Source organism: Platichthys flesus, chromosome 7 (assembly GCF_949316205.1).
Source record: "Platichthys flesus chromosome 7, fPlaFle2.1, whole genome shotgun sequence".
Taxonomy (NCBI): Eukaryota; Metazoa; Chordata; class Actinopteri; order Pleuronectiformes; family Pleuronectidae; genus Platichthys; species Platichthys flesus.
Genome location: NC_084951.1, coordinates 11,349,228 through 11,377,226, shown reverse-complemented (window position 1 = coordinate 11,377,226; position 27,999 = coordinate 11,349,228). Strand labels below are relative to the sequence as shown.

The 27,999-nt window shown below is 41.8% G+C and overlaps 3 protein-coding genes across 3 annotated transcripts; 1 reads left to right on the top strand and 2 right to left on the bottom strand.

Moving 5' to 3' along the window:
• The first annotated feature begins 36 nt into the window (after positions 1-36).
• Positions 37-7,833, top strand: LOC133956525 (serine hydroxymethyltransferase, mitochondrial-like). Its single transcript, XM_062391647.1, has 12 exons — positions 37-115; positions 969-1,199; positions 3,319-3,398; positions 3,866-4,066; positions 4,769-4,850; positions 5,004-5,126; positions 5,280-5,419; positions 5,539-5,701; positions 5,882-5,981; positions 6,259-6,414; positions 6,736-6,843; positions 7,076-7,833. The coding sequence occupies exons 1-12, from the start codon at positions 41-43 to the stop codon at positions 7,201-7,203; spliced, it is 1,587 nt and encodes a 528-aa protein (XP_062247631.1). The 5' UTR covers positions 37-40; the 3' UTR covers positions 7,204-7,833.
• A 2,248-nt stretch (positions 7,834-10,081) lies between these two features.
• ndufa4l2a (NDUFA4 mitochondrial complex associated like 2a) lies at positions 10,082-14,140 on the bottom strand. Its single transcript, XM_062391198.1, has 4 exons — positions 13,993-14,140; positions 11,742-11,827; positions 10,858-10,918; positions 10,082-10,751 (listed from the first exon to the last, which is right to left on the bottom strand). The coding sequence occupies exons 1-4, from the start codon at positions 14,035-14,037 to the stop codon at positions 10,695-10,697; spliced, it is 249 nt and encodes an 82-aa protein (XP_062247182.1). The 5' UTR covers positions 14,038-14,140; the 3' UTR covers positions 10,082-10,694.
• A 5,877-nt stretch (positions 14,141-20,017) lies between these two features.
• On the bottom strand, positions 20,018-26,201 carry actr5 (actin related protein 5). Its single transcript, XM_062392899.1, has 9 exons — positions 25,784-26,201; positions 24,510-24,748; positions 23,340-23,509; positions 22,953-23,170; positions 22,542-22,706; positions 21,879-21,983; positions 21,511-21,650; positions 21,240-21,372; positions 20,018-20,935 (listed from the first exon to the last, which is right to left on the bottom strand). Exons 1-9 carry the CDS (start codon positions 26,165-26,167, stop codon positions 20,609-20,611), a joined length of 1,881 nt encoding a protein of 626 aa, XP_062248883.1. The 5' UTR covers positions 26,168-26,201; the 3' UTR covers positions 20,018-20,608.
• Positions 26,202-27,999: the final 1,798 nt, after the last annotated feature.

The window sequence follows — 27,999 nt, the reverse complement described above, 5'->3', positions numbered from 1 at the left end:
GGCTCACCTCCAGTTGTGATTTTACTTTCACCTTTGCACCATGAGAGTGTTTGTGTTTTCCCAGCGCTCTGCTGTGACAAACATGTTTTCTCTCATGCTCCGGAAGACATTTTGGGTAAGTAGATTTGTCCGACACTATAGTTATTATATTTTAAAGTTTTTTTTAAATGCGTGAACAGATGACGTGTGTCTGCATTTAAGATTTGAGTCTTCTTTTGTTTAACTCAAATCACTCATTTCTACAAACTAGGTCAGTCTTGTCACCTCAGCTCACCTCTACCCTGACAGAGACTGGTTTGGAAATGCACATTGTGTGTTTTTTTGTGTGTTGTATTTTCAGTGGCTCGGCCCAGTTTCGTAAGTGTTACCGTGTTTGTCTGATAACTGTGGTTATCAGGTTGTTAGAAGAGAAAAGAGCCCCACTGTTTGTCCTGGAACAGTTTTTGTTGGAGGAAAATTGACTGTACAGTCGTCTCTTTATGCAAAACTTAATATAGTCACAGCTTAGAGAACATAATGAACCCAACAGATGAAAGTAGAGTTGCTTGAACATATATTTAAGCTTGAATAGTAAACTGTGTATTAGGCCGAAGTGAAACATAGTTATATAACTATCATGCAGGTACAAGGTGCTTTCAACAAACACGATACTTATAACCAAGTCACGGCTTGTCTGGGTTTATTCCCCATAACACTTTTCATGTCCAAGGTTTTCCATAACCGCTCCACTGAATAACACATTTGGTTTTCGCTGCCTTTCATTTAATGGATTGTTTAGAACATCAAAAGACACATAATTCCAGCTCCCTTGTTTCAGAGCCCCCGGTGCAAAGCATTATAGTTTTGAGTGATGAAAGTGTTTATGCACAGGCTTACTCTTCATGGGTTTCTCGAAAAGACATAAAAGAAGCAATCCTAGACAATAGCAACAAAACAAGACCACTCGGAAACTTTTCAACCTTTCACAGCTTGCAGCACAATGGAGAGTTGCCCCCACGCTGCAGCCCCTCTTCCCCAGGGTTTCGGGATGTTTGGTTAGAGATTGCCAAACCACTGTGGAGTCATGCAGACGAGGCCTCAGCAGCTCCAGTGGCTGGACGGGACAGGAGAGCCTGGCCCAGGATGACCCAGAGATGTGGAGCCTCCTGCAGCAGGAGAAGGACCGGCAGTGTCGCGGCCTGGAGCTCATCGCATCAGAGGTGAGAGCCAACAGTAAAAAAAAAGACATGGGCAGAAGCAGTAGTAGAAGGGAGTGGAGATTTATTATGTTTCATCATCGGTTTAAGCTTCATGATTTTCATCTACTGTTACATTAGTATCACTGATCATGAAGTTGAGTTGAACTGAAACTTAGCAATTGAATGTTATGAGGTAATATTGGAGAGTCAGGTAAATCCATTTATCGCTGAATTAAAAGAATATTGATCTATTTTGTACATAGCCCTGAACAAAGTGTACGCACAGTAATGACAACATGGTTTAACTGTAACATGTACTCACTGTATTCCGGTAACGTGTGTTGGCAGCGTAACTCTGTTCAACCCTCTCAGACCACAGACTGTATATAAAGATGTCAGCTCCTCAAAAGGGAAGCCAGAGCCTCTTGATCACAGCTGAGACTGACTCCCGATTGGCCGAGGACCTCTCGCTCTAAATGCACAAGATGGCAGCGTTTTAATCCGGCATATTTTATATTTCATGAGAGTGGTAGGAAGTGGAGTCCGTCTTTATGTACAGTCCACTTCTTACACATGCTCTTCTCAATAAAAAAGGCCTTCATCAAGCAAATTAATGCTTTAATTTTACACAAGGTGATAAAATAGATATCATCTGTGGGTGAAATCCCCCAGATCGTGCAGGTTATATGTGGATTAATTTCACTCAACTGTCGACCATGATGCAAAGTGGCTGGGGCTTCACCTGTGACAAACAGGGATAATTCATAATCAGTGAATTCATATACAAATATATTTTAACATGTAAATCTTGTGTGTCACAGTTTTTCTTATTACCTGAACAGTTTTCGATGTCATGCTTAGCTTAAATTCTTGCCTTGCATCTTCACTGTGAAAGCAGCTGTTCAACCTGTGAATATAGAAGATGATTAAGACATTAAGACAGATTATCTCATGAGGTTTTCTTTGGACAGACATGTTAAAGATGTTGTGTGTGAGACAGAAGGCAAGAAAGACACTCAAGGAGGAGCCCATCCAGCCGTACAACCCCATTTCACCGGAGCTGCGGTTTTCAGAATTGATCTGTTTTCTGTGAAGAGTGAAAGTGACTGTTTTCATCTAAGTGGAAGCTTTTGAGAAAAGAAGGGAGCTTTCATTCCTTTATTCTCTAGCAATTATGAATCCAGCACCATCAGTCACAATGACATCTAAAGGATTTTCATATTTTTGCTCATGTGCTGCCAAGTCAGTCAGTCGCCGTCGCAGGCTGGCTCCCAACAGAGAGTCTGCGTCTTTTCTTCAGGAACAGTCAAATGATCCCAGTAGGTTCCCACACTGATTTCTGCCATTGATCGACGGTGAGAGAGAAGAGGAGGTGTGTGTGTGTGTGTGTGTGTGTGTGTGTGCTACTGTGTGTTGAGGTACAGTTTTGAAAATGTCCTAGAGAGACACATGTCACATGGGGGACAGGTTTGAAATCCCACAGCTATGATTGCGGGCTCCCTGAACAGAGGCAGGCTTAGTATAATAACAAGGCAGAGGGGGACAGCGAGAGGCAGATAGAGAGAGAGGCTGTGCAGGAGTGAGAGGAGGGAAAAACATTGAGACAGGAAGAAAAATTCATTTCCATTCGTTTCCTTTTCTTTCTGCAGCTCCATCTCTCTTCTGACTCTCGTCTAGGGAGATTTGACATCTTGCCCGAGCCCCATGGGGATCAGGCAGAGTGAATATGGAGACACTTTTGACGTATTTCACCATATTCATCCATTAATTCTGACTACCTCCAATATTTAGTTATTTTTAAATGAGCTCATTTTCGCTTTCCGCAAGCTTTGACCTTTTGTAAAGATTAATGCAACAAATGTAATTGATTTAAATAGCTTTGTCCTTCTCTGATTCTGGAATGTGTCTTACTTTTTATAATTGGTGTTTACAAGAGAAATGCTAAACTAAAACAGACTGCAGGATAAATAGAGTTAGACTTTGGCTGTACTGTGTAGCCGAGTCCTCGCTGAAACAGATCTTCAGTCACCTTTATCCAGTTTGAATTTATATGGGGACATTGTTCTGAATATTTAAGCCTAATAGAAAAGAATCAGTGTGCGGTTCTGGATCCTGACTCTGAGCTTGTTTGTTCTGTCAGAACTTTTGCAGCCGTGCGGCGCTCGAGGCCCAGGGCTCATGTCTGAACAACAAGTACTCTGAGGGCTACCCAGGACAAAGGTAACCACGAGGACAATGAACTTTCCACAATGCACATACTGACCAAAATTATAGAGCTTCAAAAGATGATCAGAATCCCAATGAATCCAGGGCTTCTGAAAGGTTTCATCAAATGTCAGTGGATTTGTGCTGGTTAGTTTACTCCCAGATTACAATTCAACACACAAGGATAAAATATCATGACACGGCCAAATAGGATACAATGATATCATACAACACGGTCTGACAAATTATAGTATGATAAAGTACAATATACGATACGTTATGAAATACTGTGAAACATTTCAAAGTTATCACATTGTTGTATAAACATATAACAATTTCACTTGGTGCCCTAAAAAATTCAAATAAAAAAACAAAGCAAATACTTTTAGAATATTCCAATTTTAATGTGATATTAATATGACATTGCTCATCATTTGTCCCACCAAATGCATGAAGGTAATGGAGGCCGCTGTGTGTCACAGGTACTATGGCGGTGCAGAGGTAGTGGATCAGATTGAGTTGCTGTGTCAGAAACGAGCGCTCGCCGCCTTCGGTCTGGACCCCAGTTTGTGGGGCGTCAACGTCCAGCCATACTCCGGCTCCCCCGCTAACTTTGCAGCCTACACGTCTGTGCTTCAGCCTCACGACCGCATCATGGGCCTGGATCTGCCTGACGGAGGACAGTGAGTTAACATCTTTCTATAATGCCATCACTGTAAAAAGTGAAAAATAACATCTAGTTGAATTCTGTTTATTATCTTTTATCTCCAACAAGAATAAGCAAAAGTTACTACTTAAAAAAAGAGGAACATTATAAAATTGGCTAAAACCGATTTATTAAGTCCTTCTTAGTACTTTTAAATGGAGATTTTATTAAATGTCTGACATGTATAGTATTACCAGTTGCTACAGATTGACATTGGCAGTATATTTGACATTGGCAGAACAACGAACCGCTTCGAACATGTAGCTGTAATTTTCTCTCAGACGAGAAGGAAATACGGTCTGTAAATGATCAGTATTATGCAATTGGGGCACGTGGAATGGGGGAAACTGGGATCGAACCACCAACCTTCAAGTTAGTTGAGGACCCACTCTACCTCCAGTGCCACAGCCACCACAAATATAATATGGTATATAAGGTAAAAATTAAATTGAGTCTCTGGATAATCAGACAAATACTAGATGGGTAGGACTAAAGGAATGATGAAGACGATGTGTTTCATAGAAATCACTTGTGCTAAATCTGATGATGTAAATATCCTGGTGAGACTGAAGAGAAACCAGGAGCTCGACAAGTCAGAACAAGTTCCCACAGAGCAGAAGAAGACCTCACATGAACCCCCCGCTGCACATGCTGAACTCAAATAATGTCCACATTTCAGCCTTACCCATGGCTACATGACAGATGCTAAGAGGATCTCGGCCACCTCCATCTACTTTGAGTCGATGCCTTACAAGCTGGACGTGAGTCATGTTTTTATGATTTGACTTTTAGAGACTAGGAATAAAGATTTAAATCATATTCATCAGAGCACGTCTGTTGGGGGGGAAAATACCTCTCTGGCTGAAAAGATATCAACGTTTCCTGCATCTAAGTGTCCACCTTTATTATCTCAGCCCAAAACAGGTCTCATAGATTATGAGCAGCTGGAGACGACGGCCCGGCTCTTCAGGCCCAGACTCATCATCGCAGGAACCAGCGCCTACGCTCGCCTCATCGACTACGCTCGCATGAAGAAGGTACGTCCAATAGCAAGAAAGGAAATAAATCATCAAGCTGAATAGAAAAACAGAAGAACATTAAAAGTAGGAAACACAAAATAAGTGTGACCAATGAAACATTTCCAAACGATGGCTGGTTTCACTTATTGTCTCTGACTGTGTGTGTTGCAGCTGTGTGTGGAGCTTAAAGCCTACCTGCTGGCAGATATGGCTCATATCAGCGGCCTAGTGGCAGCAGGGGCTGTTCCATCCCCTTTCCACCATGCTGACCTGGTCACATCCACTACCCATAAGTCCCTGCGTGGAGCGAGGTGAGGGCCTGGATACCGTGGGACTCTGATAAGCTCTAGAGGACACGACAAGTTTATAACCACGTTTAACATTCAAAATGTCAGGCATTGGGCTCTTTCTCTCTCTCTCCACTTTGCAGGGCCGGTCTGATCTTCTACCGCAAAGGCGTGCGATCTGTGGATAACAAAGGTCGGGAGGTGACCTACGACCTCCAGGACAGGGTGAACTTTGCCGTTTTCCCTTCGCTTCAGGGAGGGCCTCACAACCACGCCATTGCCGGGGTGGCCGTCGCCCTAAAACAGGTCCAACTTACTTTCACATAAAAAATTCAACAAAAGCATAGAGGAGATTAAACCCTCTGGGGAGGCCAATCTGCAGATCATTTTAAAACACAGCGTTATTTCAGTTGCTCATATATAAATGATACATTCCTATCTGGAGTGTCCTGGTGTGGACTCTGTAACTGGGATTTTTCTCTGCAGGCGTCCACTCCCATGTTCAAAAAGTACATCAGTCAAGTGATGCTGAACGCCAAGGCCATGGCTGACGCCCTGCTGAAGAGAGGCTACACCCTGGTGTCAGGTAGCGAAGCAACTTCTGATGATTAAGATGCACGTCATGTGTTTTTTTTGTTTAGTTGTACATGCACATACACAGGGTTAAGGTTAGAGTCAGCACTTTTCTTTATAGTTTTGTGTTTTTCCCACTGATTCTGTATTTAGTATTGGTTCTAAGTAATATTGTTTTTCTGTCTTTCCATGTCCCTGACAAAGAAATCCTTTAAATCACTGTGATCAATAATTTTACAGAAAGTCTCTCCTCCTCCTCTGCCTCCTCCTCCTCCTCCTCTTCTTCTTAGGTGGAACCGACAACCATCTGGTCTTAGTTGACCTACGACCTCGCGGCATGGATGGGGCTCGGGCCGAGAGGGTCCTGGAGCTGGTGTCCATCACCGCCAACAAGAACACCTGCCCAGGAGACAAGAGCGCCCTCACTCCAGGAGGACTCAGGCTCGGTACTTAGATAAAAACATGAAAGCTGGTGCAGGATGTGTGTGTAAATGGATTATTCTTGGTGACGAGCTGCAGGAGCTTGTTTGTGCAGAATCTGTCAACCAGTCAGTCTTCCCACCTGTAAGATATTGGACCCTTTCTTCTCTGCCTGTCTGTCTCATAGCTTTCGTCTGTCTGCTCATCTGTGTCCATCAGCCTGTCACTCATGAGTCAGCATGTCTCTCTCAACTGCACCAGTCTTAACCTCCTCTTCAACTTTATCAACAGTGAATTTTTTTTTTTATTCTTTATTTTCTTTTCTTCTCTCGTTGTTTTCTTCACAGGAACTCCGGCTCTGACGTCCCGACAGTTCAACGAGACAGACTTCAAGAAGGTTGTGGAATTAATTGATGAAGGGATTCAGATCGCACTAGATGTGAAGAAGAAGACTGGTGGGTGGAGAGGAGGAGGAATTTCTTAACTTTTAAGAAATTCATGATTTATCCAGTGAGAATGGTAGAGGTGTGGTGTTAATGGTAGACACAGGTTTCCAAGCACATGCTGGGGACATCTTCACAATATCATTTCTTTTTTTAAAGCAGGGAAGGATATTTTTAGCCTGATTGATACGACTAAAACCGAAGGCTTGTTTCTGTTGTTGATGTTTCATCCGTCTCTCAACAGGAAACCTGGCCAGCTTCAGGTCCTTCCTGCTGCAGGACCCAGAGACAGTGTCACGCATCTCAGAGCTCCGCCAGCGGGTGGAGCTATTCTCAAGACCCTTCCCCATGCCAGGATTCACTGACCACTGACTACACACCCTCACGACCCCATGGACATACTGGATCCTTCAGACCTGCTCTAATGTCACGTGTCAAAGTATTGAGACCGGCCAGAATATAATATTGTCATTTTATCTTAGCTGTATAAGCATCTCATTCAGAAGAAATATATAATAATTAGACGTTGACTACTTATAAGGGTACTGGCCAAAAAAGTTGGACTACTTTGAAAAGTAAGTGTGGGAAACATGTTTGTTTGATGACATGATTGATAATGCTACTCATTTACATCAAGTTGGGATTCATTTTATGAAATACTGTACTCTGCTGTACATTCTCTGGCAGTTGATAAATTGACATGTTTCCTCTTGAGAGACAGAACATCTAATAGACGACAGTAATTCTACTTATGTATTTGGCTTTTTGTCACCAAACTCTTTTAAGAGCCCTTGTCGAAGTCAGGCTTTGTCCGGGAGCCTGGGAAACTCACAGCAGCTGCTTTGGGAATTGAAAGACACTCACAGTTTACACCGGTATGCACCCACAACACAACAAACCAGAAACGATTATACAAACTTAATTTGGGGGGGTAAAACATACTAATGTCACATACTTTACCTACACTTTGATTTGTTATTGAAATAAAAAGTCTGAGTACAAGTTGATTGACTTCTGGAATAAATCTCCCTGTCCCTTGCACTGGTCTCACTGTGGTACGTGGAACCCTGCTGCTGTGTAACACTTGATAGAGAGGCAGGAAAATTATTTATGTTTACAGTCGAAGGAAGGAGAAGACTTGAGATTCTGTAAACACTGATCCGTGTTAAGCTGTAGGCATTTCCTCTTCTCCTTTTCTCTGTCCACTTCGGTTCAGAAAGAGGAGATAAAAGACCCAGATCTGACAGGAAGATAGTCGGAGCCAGAGAAAAAAACATCTTCTGTCAGCTGTTTCCTGCCAATTTTAATATTTGTGCTACTGTCTCTTTAAGACACCCTGCTTTATCATATTAGTAATGCTAATAAACACAGGTTGTTATATACGTGAGAAGATTATTACATTATGTAACACCAGTGTCCTTCACTGTCTTCAGAAAAACCTTCTGAAGCTGCGTCTCGATTTATTTAAATGCTTCCCGGTGTCTGCTCCCTGCAGTCAGTGATGTTCTAATGTCTTTTTCAGAGAATGATGTTTCCTCTTAAACACAAAGTGCTTCACAGTGCAGCACTAAACTTCTGCCTTATTATTTGTTTCACTGAAGAGCTGAAGGAGCTTTTGTATTCGTCAGATGTCTTTTTAAGATCTGTCATTCAGTTTGAAATGTATTGCTACGGCTTCTGCCAGAGGAATGTGTCCCCTCCACAGAGAGTGAACAGCTGAATCACAGGTCAAAGGTCAGGGCAGCTCTCAGCCCTGTCGTCAGAAAAACACACAAGGACACACAGACACACACATGCAGCATCACAACACAAATAACGACTCATCTCTGTGTCTGTTTCTCATGACCTGACAACACCTTTGACGCAGTGTGTGCGTGTGTGTGTGTGTGTGGGGGGGGGGGGTTAAGCTTTAGGCCATTGAATATCCTTTTGGGAAATCATTTGATCCCACATTTTCCATCGCTCGAGGTCACCAGACCTCTCCTTGTTGCTGCAACATTCCCTGTGGCGTTCACAAGAAGGATGTTTTTTTAGGGGGATCTACGTTATTCTTATTCTCGCCCCGTTCCCTCGTTTTGTTGCGTTACTCTGTGGAGAGCCCACAGCCGACACTGAGATGAAGACGAGCACAGAGTCGAAGGAGAGGCTGAGGTTTCTTAAGAGGATGAAACAGGAATCTCACCTTCACTGAACAAAGCTCAGAGTAACTGTCAAACTTCTAAAAGTCTGTTAAATTTATCTTTCAGAGGTGGTGAGGTAGTTACTGAGGAAGAGAATAAAGCGTGAACGAGGGAGTTTGAAGTTATGGACTGACAAATTATGAGTGTTCCCACAGAGTTGTGTTCGTTTTAACATAATCTTTCTCCATTTGCGGTATCATTTTTGAATTAGCACTTTCAGTATTCAATTCAGAATAAAGTAAGAATGGAAGAAACTTTCTGTTTATTTAATTTCAGTCAGTAACCATCTTTTCGTCTCTATGTGGCAATTTTAGAGATGAACCTTCACAGATATTGTTCCTAATGGATCCAGAACATTTCATTTTCATCTTACGTGTGCTCCGTGTGCCCGTTTCTGCAACATGCAGACACATTAGTACCTGGAAGACTGTGTGCAAGTGTGTTTGTGTGTGTGTGTGTGTGTGTGTGTGTTACTCTCAGGTTTTACACAGTGTGCTCTGCTGTCATATATCAACGCCATGCTTAGGGACTGTTCAACATCCTGCCACTGTTGCCAATGATCAAAGACACAGGGCTCACACACATACACTGTTGCACATGGACACACACACACACACACACACACACACACACACATACACACACACACACACACACACAACCTGGTGATACAAGCACCAATCACCAGGCTGCAAAGTGATGGCTCTGCAGATGGATCTGTTCCATCAGAGTTGATAGTGATACGATGTGGAAAAAGATCTGTATCTTACTGTGTGCTGTGCAGGTGAAAGTCATCTGTCTGTGTGTGTGTGTGTCCGTGTGTGTGTGTCTGCGTGAGAGTGTATCTCATGAAGACCCCAATAAACCTCATGGGGACCAAAGCTTGGTCGTAATTAGGCAAAACCTAATTTTCAGAGGTCCTGGTTAAGATCAGATGTAAGATGTGAAACGTGGTTAGGTCCATAATGAATGGAAGTCAAAGGAAAGTCCAAATAAGGATAACTGCAAACAAACGTGTTTGTGTGTGAGCATGCATGCACGTGTGTGATGAATTATATTCTCATCCAAACTCGAATCTGACGGTTTCTTTATTGAAAGAATACAGCTTGGTTTATGCATTACTACCATTTTCATACCTCACAGAGTCATTGTCGATATAAGAGGCTGCTAAACACAGAAGAAACACGTGCAATTAAATCTCATTAACTCCAGTGAGATGCAGCAGGGTAAGTAAGAAGTTTGTACATTTAAAAGCTCCACACAGAATATGAGACACAAGTTTCTCAGCGGCGGAAGCAACACTGTGCTGCATTTAACCTTCAGACACGGAAAATAAGAATGAAAAACTTAAAGAAGCACATCAGAGTGTGGGAGATGCCTTGAGTGTTTAAATAAATGCATTCTTACCTCTAAAACACTGCAGCATAGTTAACAAAATACTGAGTGTCCTTTGGGATTTATGAGCAAAAGAGACCAGGAAGGTTTAGACATGGAGGAAGAATGTATTGACATGAATCGTATGTGATCCATTGAATTATTATGTGACGATCTCCCTTGTGTTATCAATGATACCATGCTATCACCAGTGACACTTTAGGTTTAAGGCGTCTGACGCAGGACGAGGAGAGGAGCAGGATGAACCTGATCCGGGATTTGGATTTTCTAAGACGTATAAACTCTGATTTAAAACTTAGGCCCATCCTTCTTCAAGTTTTTGTAGTCTGTGTTGACGGCGACAAACTGGGGAAGAAGAAGATCAAAAGAAACAGATTTGCGATGTTATAATATCTGCATCCAAACAATTGTTTTTATTACAGCTGGTGTGTAACCCTGTGTCTTTATTTACCTTGTACTGATACGTGGGGTCAAGTTTATTCCAAGGCTCAGGGTTCTTGGTCTTGTTCCAGCTAAACACAGACAAATGAACAAACTTCAGATAAACTGGCATCGTGTCAGGCTGTTTAAGAATCTGATCTACATGAATAAAGCTCTCATTTCAGAACTAGCACGGCAATATTCACCCCCCCCCCCCCGCTGATACTGATACCCCTGAGAGCTGCTTTATCCCCTCCCTGCTTAGTTAGATAGCACACAAAATAAAAAATAAAATAAGATAAAACAGAAGTTGAGGGTCACATTCAAACTGAGTGCACAGTGCGTGCTTTAATCCTGCTGTGCCGCCACCAGGACGCTCGCTCTCATAATTTCATCAAGCCTGTAAACAGTCAGCTGCTGTAAAGAAGTGAAGAAAGACCTGCAGCGGTGCACCCTCCTGTGAGCTCGTGTTAAAAGCACTTAGCTGTGCTGTGCTGTTATTGGAGTATCATCATGAGCAGATCAACAGTTTGGAAAGCAGCGGGAGGAGAGGACGTCCCAGCAAGAGGCGAGCGGGGGGAGAAATGAAAGCAAGCACGGGCACCCTGTGGTCAGTAACACTCAGAAGACAGATCTCTGTGTTTAATCATGGTGGAAAGTGTCCGTCTGTCCTCCACACGCGTCATTAAAATGATAACACATCTTCATTTCACTCTGACAGGAAGGAAGTCTGATTTTAATGAGGCTAAAATGAATATTTCCTTATTAATTTGAAAACAGATCTTAACCGGTGTCTTAACACATGTGTTGTGAAGTAGCCTTTGTGCTCAGTGAGGCACTGGATCCAAGATCCGGTGCTTAACAATGAGAAAATACAGACGTTCAAATTTGATATAATTTCTTGACGATCCTTACACAACATAGGGTCCTCTGGCCAAACGGAACAGATACACAGCCGCACCGCCTAGTCCCAAACAGATGAAGAAGAACTGGGGGATGAGCTGAAGGCAGAGAGAGAGAGAAACTCAAAAGGTTACACTTCTTAAATGTAATGGAATTCTAGTTTATTTTGACTTTTTCAGAAATGGAAAAACTGCCAGGGGCAATACGACTCTCTGAATGACACTTGATTGGTTTGGCTGGTTGGCAGGTTGGTTGGTTGGTTGGTTTGTTGGTTAGCTGAATGGCTAGTTGTTGATTGGTTAGTTGATTGGCTAGTTGTTGGTTGGTTATTTGATTGGCTAGTTGTTGGTTGGTTATTTGATTGTCTAGTTGTTGGTTGGTTAGTTGATAGGTTGATTGGCTGGTTAGTTGATTGGCTAGTTGCTGGTTGGTTGGTTGATTGGTTGGTTGGTTGGTTGGCTGGTTGGTTACACAGTCAAACCTAAATGTGCTCAGCATTCAAGTATGGAGTATGTTAACACAAAAGAAATTCCCTACCAATAAGTAGATATCTAAACATGCCATCTTTTTTTGTTTATCCTGTAAAAGTTGTGTTTTGAACTGATTTTGACTGAACCAGCACATTGTGGCCTGATGTCTGTTTTATCCATGCTTCTGCATTTTCATTGTGCTGGTAAGTCAACTGCTGTACAATACCTAAACAGCTACCCTACATGAATACAGATTCAATGCTGATTTCAACAAATAGTCTCTTATCTCTACAGGTTCATACAGTGTTTAACCTACAGATAAGATGTGTCGACTGATTTCAAAATGTCTAGCTTCTTGCTGCATGGGGATACGGTTTGGTCTAAATATGATACACATGTCAACCAGTTATTGTTTATTCATGCCAAACGTTCTGGGAGGGTTTCTTTAATAATACCAGCTTGACTCTGTGCTTGGTCATTATCAAGGAGGGGGGTCTTAAAGAGACAGAAGCTAAAACCGAGCATTTCAGACAGAGGCTGAGAAGAGGCGGGGCTGAAGCAATGGACAGCATATGAGGAAAGGGATGTGTTTATCTAAACCTATTCCCACTTAATATCCTTTAAGTTGTGGGTGACTTGGACACACCTGCAAACTATCTGATGACCTCTCCATCGATCTGTCCGTCTCCGTGCTGTCTGTGGTCCCATCTGACTCTGGCTTTAACAGTCTGTCTCATCTCTGTCTGTCGGTCTGTTGTAACTTGCGGCTTTTTGAGGCTCATAGGGATTTGCTCCCTGCAGCTTCTCTCTCTCTCTCTCTCTTTTTCTCTCTTGCTGTCTGTCTCTCTGCCCGTTTGTCTGTTCTGATGATATTAAGGATCTCTAGTGGAGTCTCATAGGGATTTCTTCCCTGCAGTGTCTCTCTCTCGCTGTGTCTTTCTCCTGGGATGCTGATGACAAGAAGTTAAAACTCTGTCACTCTGTTCTCTGACAGCATATAATCCCGTCCCCTGCAGGGACAACTTACATTTATTTCATTCCAACTACTCGTTTCCCAAATGCTGAGATTTTTTGTAAATTGAGATTTGGGTGGTTTGTAAAAGTCACAGAGTTTTTAAAGACTCAGTTTTACTTGAATTTTAATGAGACACCAAAGCAATTTAATAAAAATGAAATGATACAACATTTGATTTTTGCCTCTTAGTTTGACTAATGCATTTACCAACACTCTAATAGGGTTTTGACATTGCGTTAGTGCTACATAACTTGAATTTTAATCTGAATTTAAAAGACTCACCGGGGGTGCAGGGGGCTGCAAGTTAGCTTCAGTAAGCTGCCCTGCTGCATACAGTTTAATTTACATCACATTCCTTTATTCTGTGTGTAACAGTAACACAGATCCACTCAAGGGACAAGGGACTACGCAAGTTATACAGCTAACTTAACTGTATCTACATTGATATTTATGTAGCTAATGTGCACTGCTCTGGCAGAATAGAAATGAAAAAAAATATATACAGGAGCTTGTAAGAAGCTGATTGCATTCAGTGTAGCACATCCAAATTTCATTAATTTTCATTTTGATTAGACATTTCTGCCTGGTTATTTATTTTATTATACCTTCATGAATGAAATTAAGGAAATTTGGCAGTTCATACACTATAACTGGTTCCTAATCTAACTTGAACCACATGTTTAAGCATTTTACTTTGAAAACAGGGTAATTACCACTTTGCAAAAAACATGAAAATATTTCAAAACAAACAAATAGGAAGTAAAGAAAGATTACTTACGCCGGGGTGCCTTCTAGCATGCTCTAGAGCTGTCCGAAATATCATCTCTTCAGTTCAGGAAGAAATTATTTTATTATAAAGTCAGTAATAGGCCCTTGATATCAACAAGCACAGGCTTTGCAGAGCTGTGCACTGACAGGGTTTGGACCTATTGTCCTCTGCATGGGGAGGGAGGGGTGGAGGACGGGGTGGAGAAAGAAGTCATTTAGGTCTGATTTCTGCCACTTCTGCTCCCTCGTTGGGGGGGATTAGACTGATTACACTGTGCAAGAGTCACTATTTAAAAAAAAGTAGGGTTTTATCCTTGAAAATGACATAAACTCATTAGTCATATCAGGATGTTGGATCACAATAAGTTGTTTATTGTCCTGCAGGGAACACCGAGGCCTGTTCTCCCTCATTTCCTTCATCAAGACTGAAGACTTTTCGGCCCTTTGGGAGCTGAACGGAGGAAATAGAAAAGCATACAAACTCTGTGGCCTTTTAAAATCCACTGGGGGATATATGTGTGGATTAACTTCTTTAGTTTCTACACATCAGTAGAGATAACAGTGCAAAAAGACTATGTATACAGATATGCCCAAACACACAGTAAAAGCACAGTTCACTTGAAAACGTCAAACACAAAGATAAAGAGAATAAAATACCATCTCAGAAGAGTAAAGCTCTAATCCCAAAAACAACATTCAAACACAAACTCAAAAGTCGGGTCATTAAAATGCAGCGGGACACTATTTATGGTAAAATAAAATAGAAACAAATGAAGAAAGACTTCAACTGAAAACATAGACACCTGCAAAGAAGTCTGTTGTTTTCCACAGTGCTTTCATTTAGTCTCTCTCTCTCAAAACCTCTTCCAGCTGATCACAGTTTCCTGGAGTGATGATCCTGGCAAACCAAGGTCCAGTGGCACTCCAAAAAATAACCACAGTCACCATGTGAGTATCTTATTAGAAATTCAGCACATTAGGAAAGTCAGCACAGACCTGGACGCACATCTAAGAGAGATTGAAAAAAAAGGTGTTATTAAAAGTGAATTCTCAGGTCAATGTTTTACATTTTTTGGATCAGATTGGATGATTATCAGATCTTATTCCCAGGAAAACATCCGCATCTAAAAGGGTCAAAGCTGAAAAACATTGCTTGAAATCATGGCAACTTCTTGATGGAAACTTCATACAATCTCTCCTAAAAGTCCCTGCAAAAGACAAACTGCTGTGTTTTACGGTTCTTCTGTCACTGACTGACACTGACATTAACTGTGTGCTTACATCAAACAGAGAAAACCTAATGGACCTGTGTCTGTGATTCTATAATATAATATAATTATAATTCAATTTGACACAGAAGCACATTGCTTTCAACTGCAGAGAGGATTCAATATTAATTACAGTTGTCTGTCTCACGTCTTCTGACAGTAAAGACACAAGATGGTTGAAAAAGGCAGACAACGCTGTGCATTATCCGGAAATGAAACCAAAAATGTTTACTTTTTGGTTTGTCCCATCCACTAACATGGAGGAAGTGGGGTTTATGAGCTAAACTGCAGCTAACCTGTCAGTTTACTATGTCCAGAATCGACCTGTTCAATATCAAACACCTACGGTACAGCTCCTCCTGTCAGGATGAAACGTGGCTCTGAAAATGTTGAGGGGTTGGGTTACAAAAGATTCTAAATGTTATCACAGTGGTTTAAAAAAGTATGAAACACTCACAACATAGTCAACTTTTCCCACAGTTACCTATATAATACCTATTCTATTCAAAATAAATATACCGTTCTGGCTAAACTAAATAATCATGACACATGAGAGGAAATTGCTAATTCAACATGCAGCAAACTACAAACTGTTTTATAGGAATCATTCAAAACTACTGTACTAGAGGGTTTCATACTCAAGGAGAGACACATTTTGAGTGGAGTATCCCTTTAACAGATATAATTTAATGTTAAAAGCAATATCATTCAAATAACAGTTGGCCATTAATGACACAGAGACAGCAGTTTCTGCTCAGACAGGAAGTGTCAGGTTTGTCAGGGTCAGTCAGTTCATAATGTTGATGTTGTTGAAGCTTCTCGGTGAGAGGAGCAGTGACACAGAACAGTGACACTTCTGTTAAAGAAAACTGAGAAAACTGCTTCAGAATCAAGAAACTCTGACGGGAAGACAGTTTTTATATTGTGAATGCTTATGTGTATGCTGACAAAGGTATTTGAATATAATAATATTAAAGCATAATTATGTTTATAAGCACTTTAAAGGAACATATCAGTGTTATGATTCAGGGTAGACTGCAGATATCCAGAGACTCCAGTCACTGTTCACAGTTTACAGTTTGACTAGTTTCTTCTTTGAAACGAGTCGAATGGTTCTCCACACAAAAGGTGTTTTAGGTCCCGACGACATGTTGGTTCATCTCTATTAACATCTGCCTGCATATGAATAAAAGATAGATTGTACATTTTCACATACACAGATCTTATGTTTTAAGACTGACTCTACACTTCAGGAAAACTTCAGTTCATCTCCAGAAAATGTAAAAATCAGCTTGTGGACACTTTAATATGGGTTGAGCACAGTGTTGTTGAAAGGATCAGCAGTGTCTTCACATGCTCCCATCGTTCTCATGGGAAGCCCTGACATTTGAGATGAAACAGACAAACAGAACTGAACTGATGAGCTTCAAATTCCCACAAGACAATGAGGAGTTTGTCAAACTTGGACATCTTTGAAGAACATGATGACAAATCTGCTTATGCTTGATTTTGCTTTAGACATCGAGGGAACTCATATGAACACGTCAACAATCTAAAAGTGTATTGGAGGATTTAAATTGTGTAATTTTGTAAATGCAACTTTTGCTTGAATAAACTAAAAGTAACAAATATGTGTAGTAAAGTTTCTCTGAAATGTGAATAAAAAAAAGCATAGAACGACACAGACACACAAATAATGTGTACATCTTCTTCATGTGCTTAGTTTGGCCTAGAGGGGTCAATTGGACTGGTGGGTAGAGTAGTCTTTCTCCAAAAGGAAGGTTGCCGGTTCAATCTCCACTCTTCCCCATCTGCATCCAGAGGTGTCCTTGGCCAGATAGTGAACCCCTTAATTTGGCAGAACGTCAACCACCTATTCATTACAAAATATCTTAAATATCTTAAATATCCACAAAATATATGTAAATTTAAAAGCAAAAATATATTACAAAATTTTGGTAAGAAATTGAGCATGTTAAAGCCCTCAAAAAGCCTATTCATTTGCCTTAGGGCCTGTCTGTCAGTGCTCGGGCCCTAAATACTTTTTTAAATGATTCTTACACATTGTCATATCCAGTGAGCTTTGCTGAGACGGGATCACGAAATGTAGGTTTTAAGCTGCAACCACATTACCATTCGACAGTGTACGTCAACTAGAAAACCACCTACTAGAGCTCAACTCCACCAATTCACAACAGTCGGCTAATCAAACGATTTAAATTCACTAAATCAAAAAAAAAAATATTTGGATCTGCACCAATTTGCGCCCAGCATCTCAGTCCCCTTGACAATGTCAGATTTTTTCATCATGACCCATGAATTCTGAACTGAAAGTTAATGAACTGAAAGTCACTATAACTAATGACATGATGCCTCACTGGCTTCCCAGCCTCACACCAGGTTGTCCTTAGCACAGACTGAACCAGAGGGAACATGGATACAGTGGCTTACATCAGGCTGGATTCCAACTCAAAACTGGCCTCTACCTGGTGACTTCTATGTAACTATGCCAACAGGAAACACTGCAAACAGGCTATTTTAATCTCTGTAACCATGAAGACCCATCTGTACTGAGAGCGAGGGTGGGAGAGCGAATTGGAGGAAGAGAAAGGGAACATGCATTACTCAGACGTTTTGACAAGTTCTACGCAAAAATCCAAGATCGTGTGACACGAGCTCGGCCCTGTCTGCTGTTCCTGCTGACCTCCAACACTGCAGCCCACAGATACATCCTCCCCTAATTAGCAGTGTTGTGCATGAACGAACGGAAAATAACGGGTTCATTGAACACGTTCACTTTTATGAGAACGATGAACTGAACGCAACTCAATGACAAATAATGAATTTGAACAGTGAACACGTCACTGGTTATCTTGGCTCGCTGTCTGGCCGGTAACCAGCCGTCCGGACCGCTCCGTGAAGAAGGAGGAGGAGATGTTTCTTTACTTGGAATGCGGCCACTTCATTTCTCTGATATACAGCAGGAGCAACACTCGCATCACCTCTGGGTGGTCCGTCACTTCTCGTCATACACACACTTTTAGCGTCTTTACCCACAATACCCAGATGCACTATGTCACACACTACAAACTTTCCTTAAAGGGGCAGGCCATACCTGCAACACAACAGCTCTCTGTCTCATATACAGATGGCAAGAGAAAGTAGAGACGCAGACTCAGCAACTACATCCGAGATCCGATGCACCTTATTATTATCTGAGGGATTTTTACACACTGTCTGATAAACATTCCGACAGTAAAGGCAAGGGGTAGTGATGAATAAGGTTTTCTTTAACAAGTTAAGTCTTTCATTCTCACTTTCCACATAAAACTATGACATGAACTGAACTATGAACTAGTTCAGAATTTAAATGGTGAACTATGAACGTGAACAATTCATGTTTACTTGTATGAAATAATATTTGAACTAGTTCATGAGAGGTGTGAACTTGCACAACACTGCTAATTAGACACTGTACAACAATGTGGCCCAAACAGGGACCAACAGGGTGCAGGCTTGTTTAAGAATACACAGCATGTCCATGGCGTCTATACAGGATCCCCTGAGCTGTTAGAAACCACCTCACCTAATGATGACGTTTATTGATCCGAGCAGTAAATTCTACTTGTGCATCACAGACAAGGCAGCGAGGTGACAGTGCACACAACAGAGAAAATAGGGAGGGCAGAGGGTGAGGAGGAAGCAGGTGAGAACACGGATGTACGTCAGCACCATATCAGCACCTGTGTGGGGATTGTTTGCTTTCTAATTTATCAAAAAAAAGTCCAAGAATCACAATGCATATTATAACCACAGATATTGTGACTATCGAATGTTTCTCTGTATTTCTAAAAACCCTCTGATCAATACACTTCCAGAGATGATTCAACTGGTGGTCAAATATAATGACTGTGTTTCATATGGAAATAAAAAGCATTTTACATCGTTAGTGTCGACCAGCACAGGCAGCTGAAGTTATATTTCTCTCTGTAATATCATTAGGAAAGCTTTGCTGAAATGTAGCCATAGAAATAAATCCTCTTTAGCTACTTTTACACATGAAAGATCGTCTTGTTTTTCCTATTTAATCCCTCTTTGCTGAATTTGAGCCAATCACTCGGCAGTCCCATGCCTGGTTTGACTCTGATTAAGCCCACTCTGCTGCGTGTGAGCGTGTGAATGTTTGTGTGTTTGTGTGTACCTGCACCTGCCGGCTCCTTCAGTCCAAGTCCAAACCTTCAGATTAGACCGGAGTGAGCTCAACTCTAATCACCCTAATTATGTTAATGATGATGAATCCACAGGATCAAGGGTCCAAGGTTATTGCTTTTGTATGTTTTCTTGTGTATATTAAGCTGATTAAGGTGTGTGGAGTCTTGTATTAAAAACAAAGTTAATTTTGTTCCATAGCAGTCGTGGAAACCACGGCAGCTCTATGAGATGAAACCCTTGAAAAACAACTATCAGATCTGAGGTCTGTATAATGGATTTACTACTGTGATCATGCTGCTCACACAACACAGGAGCTCAGTTGACTGTGGAGGCTGAGGACGTGACACAGGGTTAATCTGTGCCATCTTGTGGTGAAATACTACACTGCAGCACCGTATAATTATATGCTGCACAGTAGACAATAAAACCTGGTTCTCTCATCTGCTGTCGTGTATCCATGACAATATTGTTGCTTTTATTGGTCCAGATTTGGAGCCATTTACTTGTTCAACTTAATCAGGAAAGTCATTCAAAGCAAACACGTTTTTCCATGAGTGAGAATCAATTTTTTTAAGAAAACACAATTAACAAATTCTATTTACAGAATACAAAATACATACATTCCTAATGGGGCCTTTGAAGATCATTCGATGTCCATTCAATATGAACAGTCTCGTGTGGATTTTCTAAAGAAAATAAAAGAAAGCTGTACCCACAACTGGTCCATTCACAAAGTTAAAAAAGTATCTGGAGAAAAATACAGACCATATATTGTTTTATCCATCTATTTATCCATTATCTATACCAATTATCCTTCGAGGGTCACGGGGGGAGGAGGGTTAAATCCCAGCTGATATAACTTTGTACTCTTCCTCAATACAAAGACAGATTTAGGATTGGTTCATTTGAGACTCTAAACTGCCCATAGATGTGATGGTGAGCAGGATGGTTTGTTTCTGTATGTTGTATCCCACCTCTCACCCAGTGTCAGCTGGGATTTCCTCCAGCAGCCCCCTTCAACCCTTACAGGAAAAGCTGTATAGATAATAGATGGACGGATGGATCTTCATTTTCTTCAGACTCGAGGAGAAAAGTCTTATTGTACTTGATTCTGAAATAAGACTCCTGATATCAGAGGATTTTAGTTCACGAGGTAGCCATAGAAACATTGGCAGCAACGGTAGAACAGGATGGAGTCAGGACAGGCGTGGGCGTGGAGACAGTGGTAGAAGCTCCTGATGGAACCGGCGTGGTCATGGAGGGCTCGGCTGGGCGAGCGGGAAGGGGCTTGGCGATCTGAATGGGAACGAAGACGTTGGAGGCACAGTGCTCGCTCAGATACTCGCCTCCTTTCTCCTCGTACTCCTGTCTGCTGATCCATCCCTCTGCAGCTCCTGCTCCAGGTGGATGCTCCAAGGCCCAGTCTCGTGCCCCATACCAGGCGCCCAGGGCCGGCTGCGACGCCATGGTCACCTGGGGAGGAGTCGGCCAGTTGAGTTTTAATTGATTTTAAAACGGAATAGCTCTGGTTTAACTAAACTATCCCAATCTGGAGAGTGTCTGGCCATCGTAACCGGGGAGAGTGACTGCCTGGATTTTTATTTCTCTTACTTCATATCACATTCCGACTGTAAAATGTCTAATATGAGGAACGAAGCAGAACATTTATTGATTCAGATGCTTTATCGACAACAGGAAAATGTGTGGTACATTCGGAAAAAAAATATTTTATAAGTATAACGATACCTGCAGTTTTGAAAAAGTTTATAGGCTGTACCTTGAATTGTGACTGGAAGGGTCTCATTGCCAGCAGTTCTCGCTCTACTCGCTCCTTCATCCCTGGGTACTGCATGTTCCCACCTGTCAGAAACACATTGCTGACCAGCGCCTCCTGCTGCTCTGGAGTATACCTGTATGTAGCGTCGAAGAAGTAAGCAAAACATCAATATCTTTGAGTTGTAACATTTAAAGGCTAAGAGAAAAAAGAGAAATATTGTGAGGTAAAAACTGAAAACTGACTGTGCACACTTGCTGTAATGTAGTATTACCTGGCCAGGACGTACTGCAGTGTCTCCATCAGTCCCATCTGGTCCTCTCCGGTCAGCGAAGGCTGGAACATTATCTCTGAGCACCGCAGACGCTCCGTCCCCACAAACAGCTGATGGTACTCGGCCACGCTGAACATGGGCTGGAGACCAGATTCAAGTTATTCATCACCAATATGATTGTTCGAGATGTACTGACACCAATGTTTCAGCTCATGAGCTCATTACTGTTCTGGCACAAAAACATTCCAAAAGGACAAAATGTTTCTCACACATCCTGCCACGCATTAAACTGGCAGGTAACTGCTTGCACAGGATTAATGAGGATTTAAATGTCAGTCTGGGAGGTTCCAGTCCCCCTGTGTAACTACCTGAACCACATTAGCAGGTTTTTCTGGCAGCGTGTCCTCGGGAAAGTCAGGATCCATCAGTGCCACTCCGTCTCCCTCGTCCATCGGCTGCTCCAGCTCAGACACCTGGCAGAGAGCGACAGAGAAGCCCCAGGCATTTTGTCAGCCGTGGTACATCCGCTGTAGCAAACGAGGATGAACACTCCAGAGCCCCGAATCATATTCACATTTATGACGTGAAGACCTATTTTATTATGGAGTCGTTTTTTTTTCCACTGCAGCTCCGTGGCTTCTAAGTTAAGTAACTGCTGACATTTTATAAAATATTGAATTAAAAACATATATATTTTATGAACTTTTCTAGTTCCGATAACCTATCAAACCACAACACTATAAGTCTTATTCACACTCACAATCATTCAGAGCTACTCAATTATAGATGCCTTTTATTATTCTACTCATTGTGAAAATTCGCAGTAGGAGATAAAATGGTGTCCAATAGTGAGCATGACAGAAAAATGCAGCAAGTCAAAGCTGTTTCAAAAAACGTCAGGACCTTAAAGTCGGAGAGTAAACGTGATTGAAACAATGTGGTCCTATGTATTTTTAAACATGCAACCATTTCAGACTTGGTGTGTAAAGATCTTATATTCCTCTCCTCTCATTTGCTGGAGCAACACCCACCTCGATTTTCCCCTCTGCTCCGTCACTATGCAGCAGCTTCTGTCTGCTCTGCTCCACGGCCAGCTGCAGTTTGTTGATGTACGACTGCAGCTCCTCCGCCGAGTCCATGTTGAGCTCCACCAGGCGCTTGTGAAAATGATCCAACAGGCCGTCTTCCAGCAGCTCCTGGACACATAACACTCTGTGATCACTGTGCAGAACACACCAGATGTGTTTTCAATTCAACCTAACTGAGAGAGCAACACATTATTATGCACATCCATATAGATACTGCTGCAGTGATTACTTAAAAGAAATATATCTCTTTGTGTCGTCTTCTTTGTAATCTGGACTGCCATACGTATAAAACAGCACAAAAACAAAACCAGTAATGCAATAAACAATAACACCATGATACAACAGGGTCCTTGCCTGCACTGCCATCAGTCTGTCCAGCTTCTCTTGGTCCTGCTGCAGCTTCTCTTCCCGGCGGCGAGCATTGATCTCCTGGAGCCGTCGCAGCTGTTGAGCTCGTCTCTCCTGCCTCTCCTCCACGCTCACACATCCACCGGGCACCTTACCCGAGAAGGGGAGTTGCATCCGGTGCACCTCCTGCTCATAAAACGCTGGGCTGCGCCACTTTTCCAGCTCTAATTGGAACAAACAAAGTGGGAATGGAAAGGAAGTGAAACAGAAAGGAAGGTAAACAGATTGTGAATGGTATTTAAGGTTAACTGGGAGTCAACTATTCAGACAGTTAATTGTAAAGTTCTGCTGTAACTTGGAGCTGTACTGGAGCTTTCTAATTGCACTTTGTACCTTCATGATAATCCACGGCCGTGTAACTGTGTTCATGCAGCAGTTCCTCCATGCGGCTGAGTGTGATGGCGGCGAGGTGACCTGGGTATTTCAGATGGAGGAGGCGCTGCAGGTATGATGCTGCCTGGCTCCCAGCCACATTCACACGCTTACAATTCACCGCATCAAACCTGGAATCAAAACCATATCCAAGTTAGACTGTACACAACAAACAGTGGGAGTTAATGGTTGCACTTACTGAAGTCCAAGCAAATCGCTGAAGAAGTGTCAGAGGAAGAAAAGTGCAGGTGTGAATAATCCCTCTACTAATTCCAGATATCTCTGTCTGACTGTTTGTTTGTTGATCGCACATCACCAGAACTGTTCATCTCATCAGCTTCACTCTTGGCATGTGTATCTTCAGAGGTCCAAGGGAATGCAGTGTAGACTTTTGTGCGGTTTGGACACACGTTCAATATTAATAAACTTTTCAATAAACCGGCAAACAGCGCTCTGTAGAAGCAGCCCATACAAATGTTGCCGCAAGAACTGACTCTACTGTTCAGGGCTCTGTGAACTCTTTATTCGCTGCGGCTCAATTACTGCAGCTCACTTTTACAGTTTCAGAAAGAAAACTGCAACCAGCACCTCCACAGGCCAAGTGAACAGCCCATTCCGAAGGGGCAGGTTTGGAACAGCAACTGCACAAGTAAAATGAATGAGTCCTGGTGTTCAACGTGCTGCTTCACAGTCACACTGTCATGTCTTACAAAGCAGAACTGCTCTTGATGTTATTTTTTCCACCTGAACACTTCCTACGACGATAAGCCAAAAGACCTGCTGTAAAAATGCTCATCAAAGCAAGACAAATCTAAAGATTAAGATTAAGATTAAAATGCATTTATTAGTCCCAAACACATGCACAGACATGCAAAGGCACACTTGTACAGCGCTCGGGGAGCAGATGTTGGGGGAGTAAGGTGCCTTGCTCAGGGGCACTAGACAGGGTAGGGAGACTCTTGGATTTTTGGACAGATCAATCCAGGTTCGTCTTTTGTTGTCTCTCCGTGGAGTCGAACCACAGACGAACCTTCTCTACCAATAGTCCAAGTTTCTGCCACTAGACCACCGCCTCTAAATAAACTGAACAAGCAAATAAATCCCAGAGGCATCTTGTCTGTGAATCCTCACCTGCCGTTGATGATGGGCAGGATGTGAGAGCAGTGGTATCCCGAGGACAGGACGATGCCAGTGTGGGCTGGAGGGACGCCACTGTGAGCGTTGCTGTGGTAGAAGCTGTACAAGCCGTCCACGCCATAGGAGACGTGCGGGACGCGGTAGCACTCGAACAGCAGCTCTGACATCATCTGCCGACAGTGCAGCGGGTTACAGGGGGCCTCGGTGAGCACAACGGGATGCTCCACACCGGCCTGCAAAATCATGGCAAAGAAAAGCTGTGAGATCAGCTGGTCATCACTGACATAACATGTGAAACAGAGATACTGGCAAAATGCGACTGTGTGTTAAGTTAAATTAAAAACTTTATTAAGGCCATAATAGATAAAAATCTCTTAAGGCAAGTATGGTATATATGAAGGAAAATCAGAGTCCATGAATTACTTACACTAACCTATTATTGATGATGGGTGAAGTAGACAAGTAGAGAATAGCCCTCAAACCCTTGTTATTTCAAACTACACACAGTGACTGAAGATATCCATCATCTTTCCTACAGCTAAGCTGAGTGCACTGACAACAGTTATCAGCTCCATGTTGGTAGTTTTATAACAGCGTGCTAATATCAATTATAGTTGAGTAAGAACTACAAACTGTGCAGTAGACCAAAACTTTGAAATTAGGCGCCTTTTTGTAACACACAATCTTCTCATTGGTTTTGGTAAATTGAGTTTAGGTACTTTTATCAGTATATGTAATATAGTCTACAACTCCAGTTCATACAATAAGTCACAATATCTGCAACAATTTTCAGAAAAGTACATATTCTAAGTTTTTGTCAGGCCAAGATAGAAGCCTAATGAACTGAATGAATTAATATGAAGTTGTCCCACTGGTCATTGTTTAGTGCATTTCAGTTTTTTCCACTAATGGTTTATTTATTAATATGAATGTATTTTATATTGCTTTGATCTCTATGTTGTATTTGTTTGTGTCAGTTAAATAAGTCACCTACTGGAGACCTGTGTTGCTGATAATCTGTTGGTATTCTTGCGAAATAATAGGAAGAAAATAAATAATAATATTTGCTATGACTTTACAACCTAAACAAACTTGCTGAAACTTTGGGGAATGGCAAAATAAAAAAGCTACATTGAAATCAATGATTACAATAATAATACTATAAAAATAAATATAAAAGTTATAAGACATTAACGTGTGTTTTCAAAGATAACTCGCATGTGTGCTGGGGGGGGGCACCATGTTCGACCATGTTCCAGCACACTTACCTCAGAGCTGATGCCCAGACGCGAGAACACATGGTCGAACATCAGCTCCTGGATCTCGAAGTTGACCACCACGTTGCGGTCGAACTGGCTCTTCAGCAGCCACCGCAGAGGCTCCAGGTTCGGGATGTCGTTGCCGATCTGGGTCTCGCTGCGAGCGGCTCCTCTGCTGCGCGCCGCCACGGACCTGAAGAGCAGCCGCGGGGAGTCCAGCTCCGCCGCCGCTGTGGCCCAGCCGGCCCGGGTCTGGAAGGAGCCATTATCTATCACTATCGGGATCGGTGCAGGGGTCAGGCTCTGGGCGGGAAGCTCAAGCGTCGGGTCCGGAGACGCTTTGAAGTCCTGGAACGAGAAGATCTGACAGACCGGTCGCTCCGTGGAAGCCATTTTGAAAAGGTGCTACGGCAAAATACCACCGAGTGGAAGCTTGGTGTCGCCTATAGTTCTGCCCTAACTTAAGAAGCAATTGAATCTTTGCACAGGAACAAACTTCTTGTCAATTATTTTAATATCACTTAAGAAAGTTAAGTACAATTCATATAGTATAATAAAAGACGGTGTTTTTATAGTTTTTTTTTATAGTTTGCATATACATTGTCCGACATTTCCAGGATTTGAATTTTAAGCTTAAGCAAGACCTTAACACATCTGTCTGTCTGCACTGCAACACATGTTAGCAGCAGCGTTGTGTATGAATACGATGTGAATTTGCATTGAGGCAAGAAAGCTGTTTTTATTTGTAAAGTACATTTCATACACAGATTCAAGGGGTCGTACAGGGACATAAAAAAAAAACATAGACAAAATGAAATCCATCAGTAGAAAGTTTAAAAGAAATTTGAAGCAAATATAACAAGCAAAGGAGATGAACCTGATAAAAGTGTTTGAAAAAGAAAAAAGTTAAAGGAGTATAATAAAACAAATGAAATAGATAAACAATGTTAAACAATAAAATAAAATGATTGCATGACCTAGATTTTGTAAAACAATTTGGTTAAAAGCAGTTCTGAATTAAATGATTGGGGCTATAACCATCGGTTCCAGCGCTGTTTTGCATAATGAATCAAGGCTGATTTAAAAGAAACTTGAATAAAAGAAACATACCTACTTTCTACCACCAGGGGTCGTAGTACGACTACAATGTTTGTAATATGACTGTGCGAGATGAGACACATTGATTTATTTTAGTAATTTAAGGTAAACTCCCCGATTGAGCCTAATTATCATTAAATCACAATGTACATGAGCATAATGAAAACATTTCACCCTCATATTTAAAAATAATTTGCTGAATAGAAAATTACAATGTGCACAAGGAATTTCAATGCACGACTAAAATCTGACTCATTGTTTCAAGCTGTGCAGCCACATTTTGTTCAAATCCACAGACCTCCATTTTAAATGCTAGTCCCCCTGATGGAATGGTGCAGTCGTAAGAAGCCCTGTATTTACTGCAGAGCTATTTTCAATCTGAATGCAAACTAACAGACTTTGTTATCGTCACCTCAAATTGGGCCCAACTTGGATTATTCGATGGACATGCATTGTCGATTATGAATGAAACAATGTGAAGAGACATTTCCCCTCAGGCCTGATATTCCTGATTTCTTTCTGTCTGCCATCCTGTTACTCTCAGCTGACCGGGTGAGGCCTCAGCTGGTGATGTGGGACACCTGCACATGAGGGATGCTGCATGCCCCACTTCAGCCCACTCAGTCAATGGACGTGCTGCAGATCCCCCACTCTGATTGTCATCCCCCTGCATTGTATAATCTAAAGCTTGATGGAATTTCTGCCCACGCGGATTCACAATTTTGAGTGCAGCATTTTCTCATGTTCTGTAAATTGGGTAGATACCTAAATTAGCAGCCCAGAACTTTTACCTTTCATTCATAATTTTATTCAGCAATGTGTTAATGAAGCGACAATTAATGAGAGGGATTAATATGATGTGAAACCTAATCTACGTTGGATTAAAATGGAAGAATCAGATAGTAGCATATTTTTCTTCACATGCAGCAGCCTTCAATGTGCTCCTATTTATTGCCTTGTGTTTAAAGTTTAACCTTTGATAATATATTCTGACTGCTAATATAATGAAATGATTAAATCACGGCACAGACAGAGATACACTGTAACTGTAGGATCCCTTCAAAGGTTCAAGATTAATATGCAGAGACATTTAAAAAAAGTTTCTGATTGAAATCCCAAATATTCCA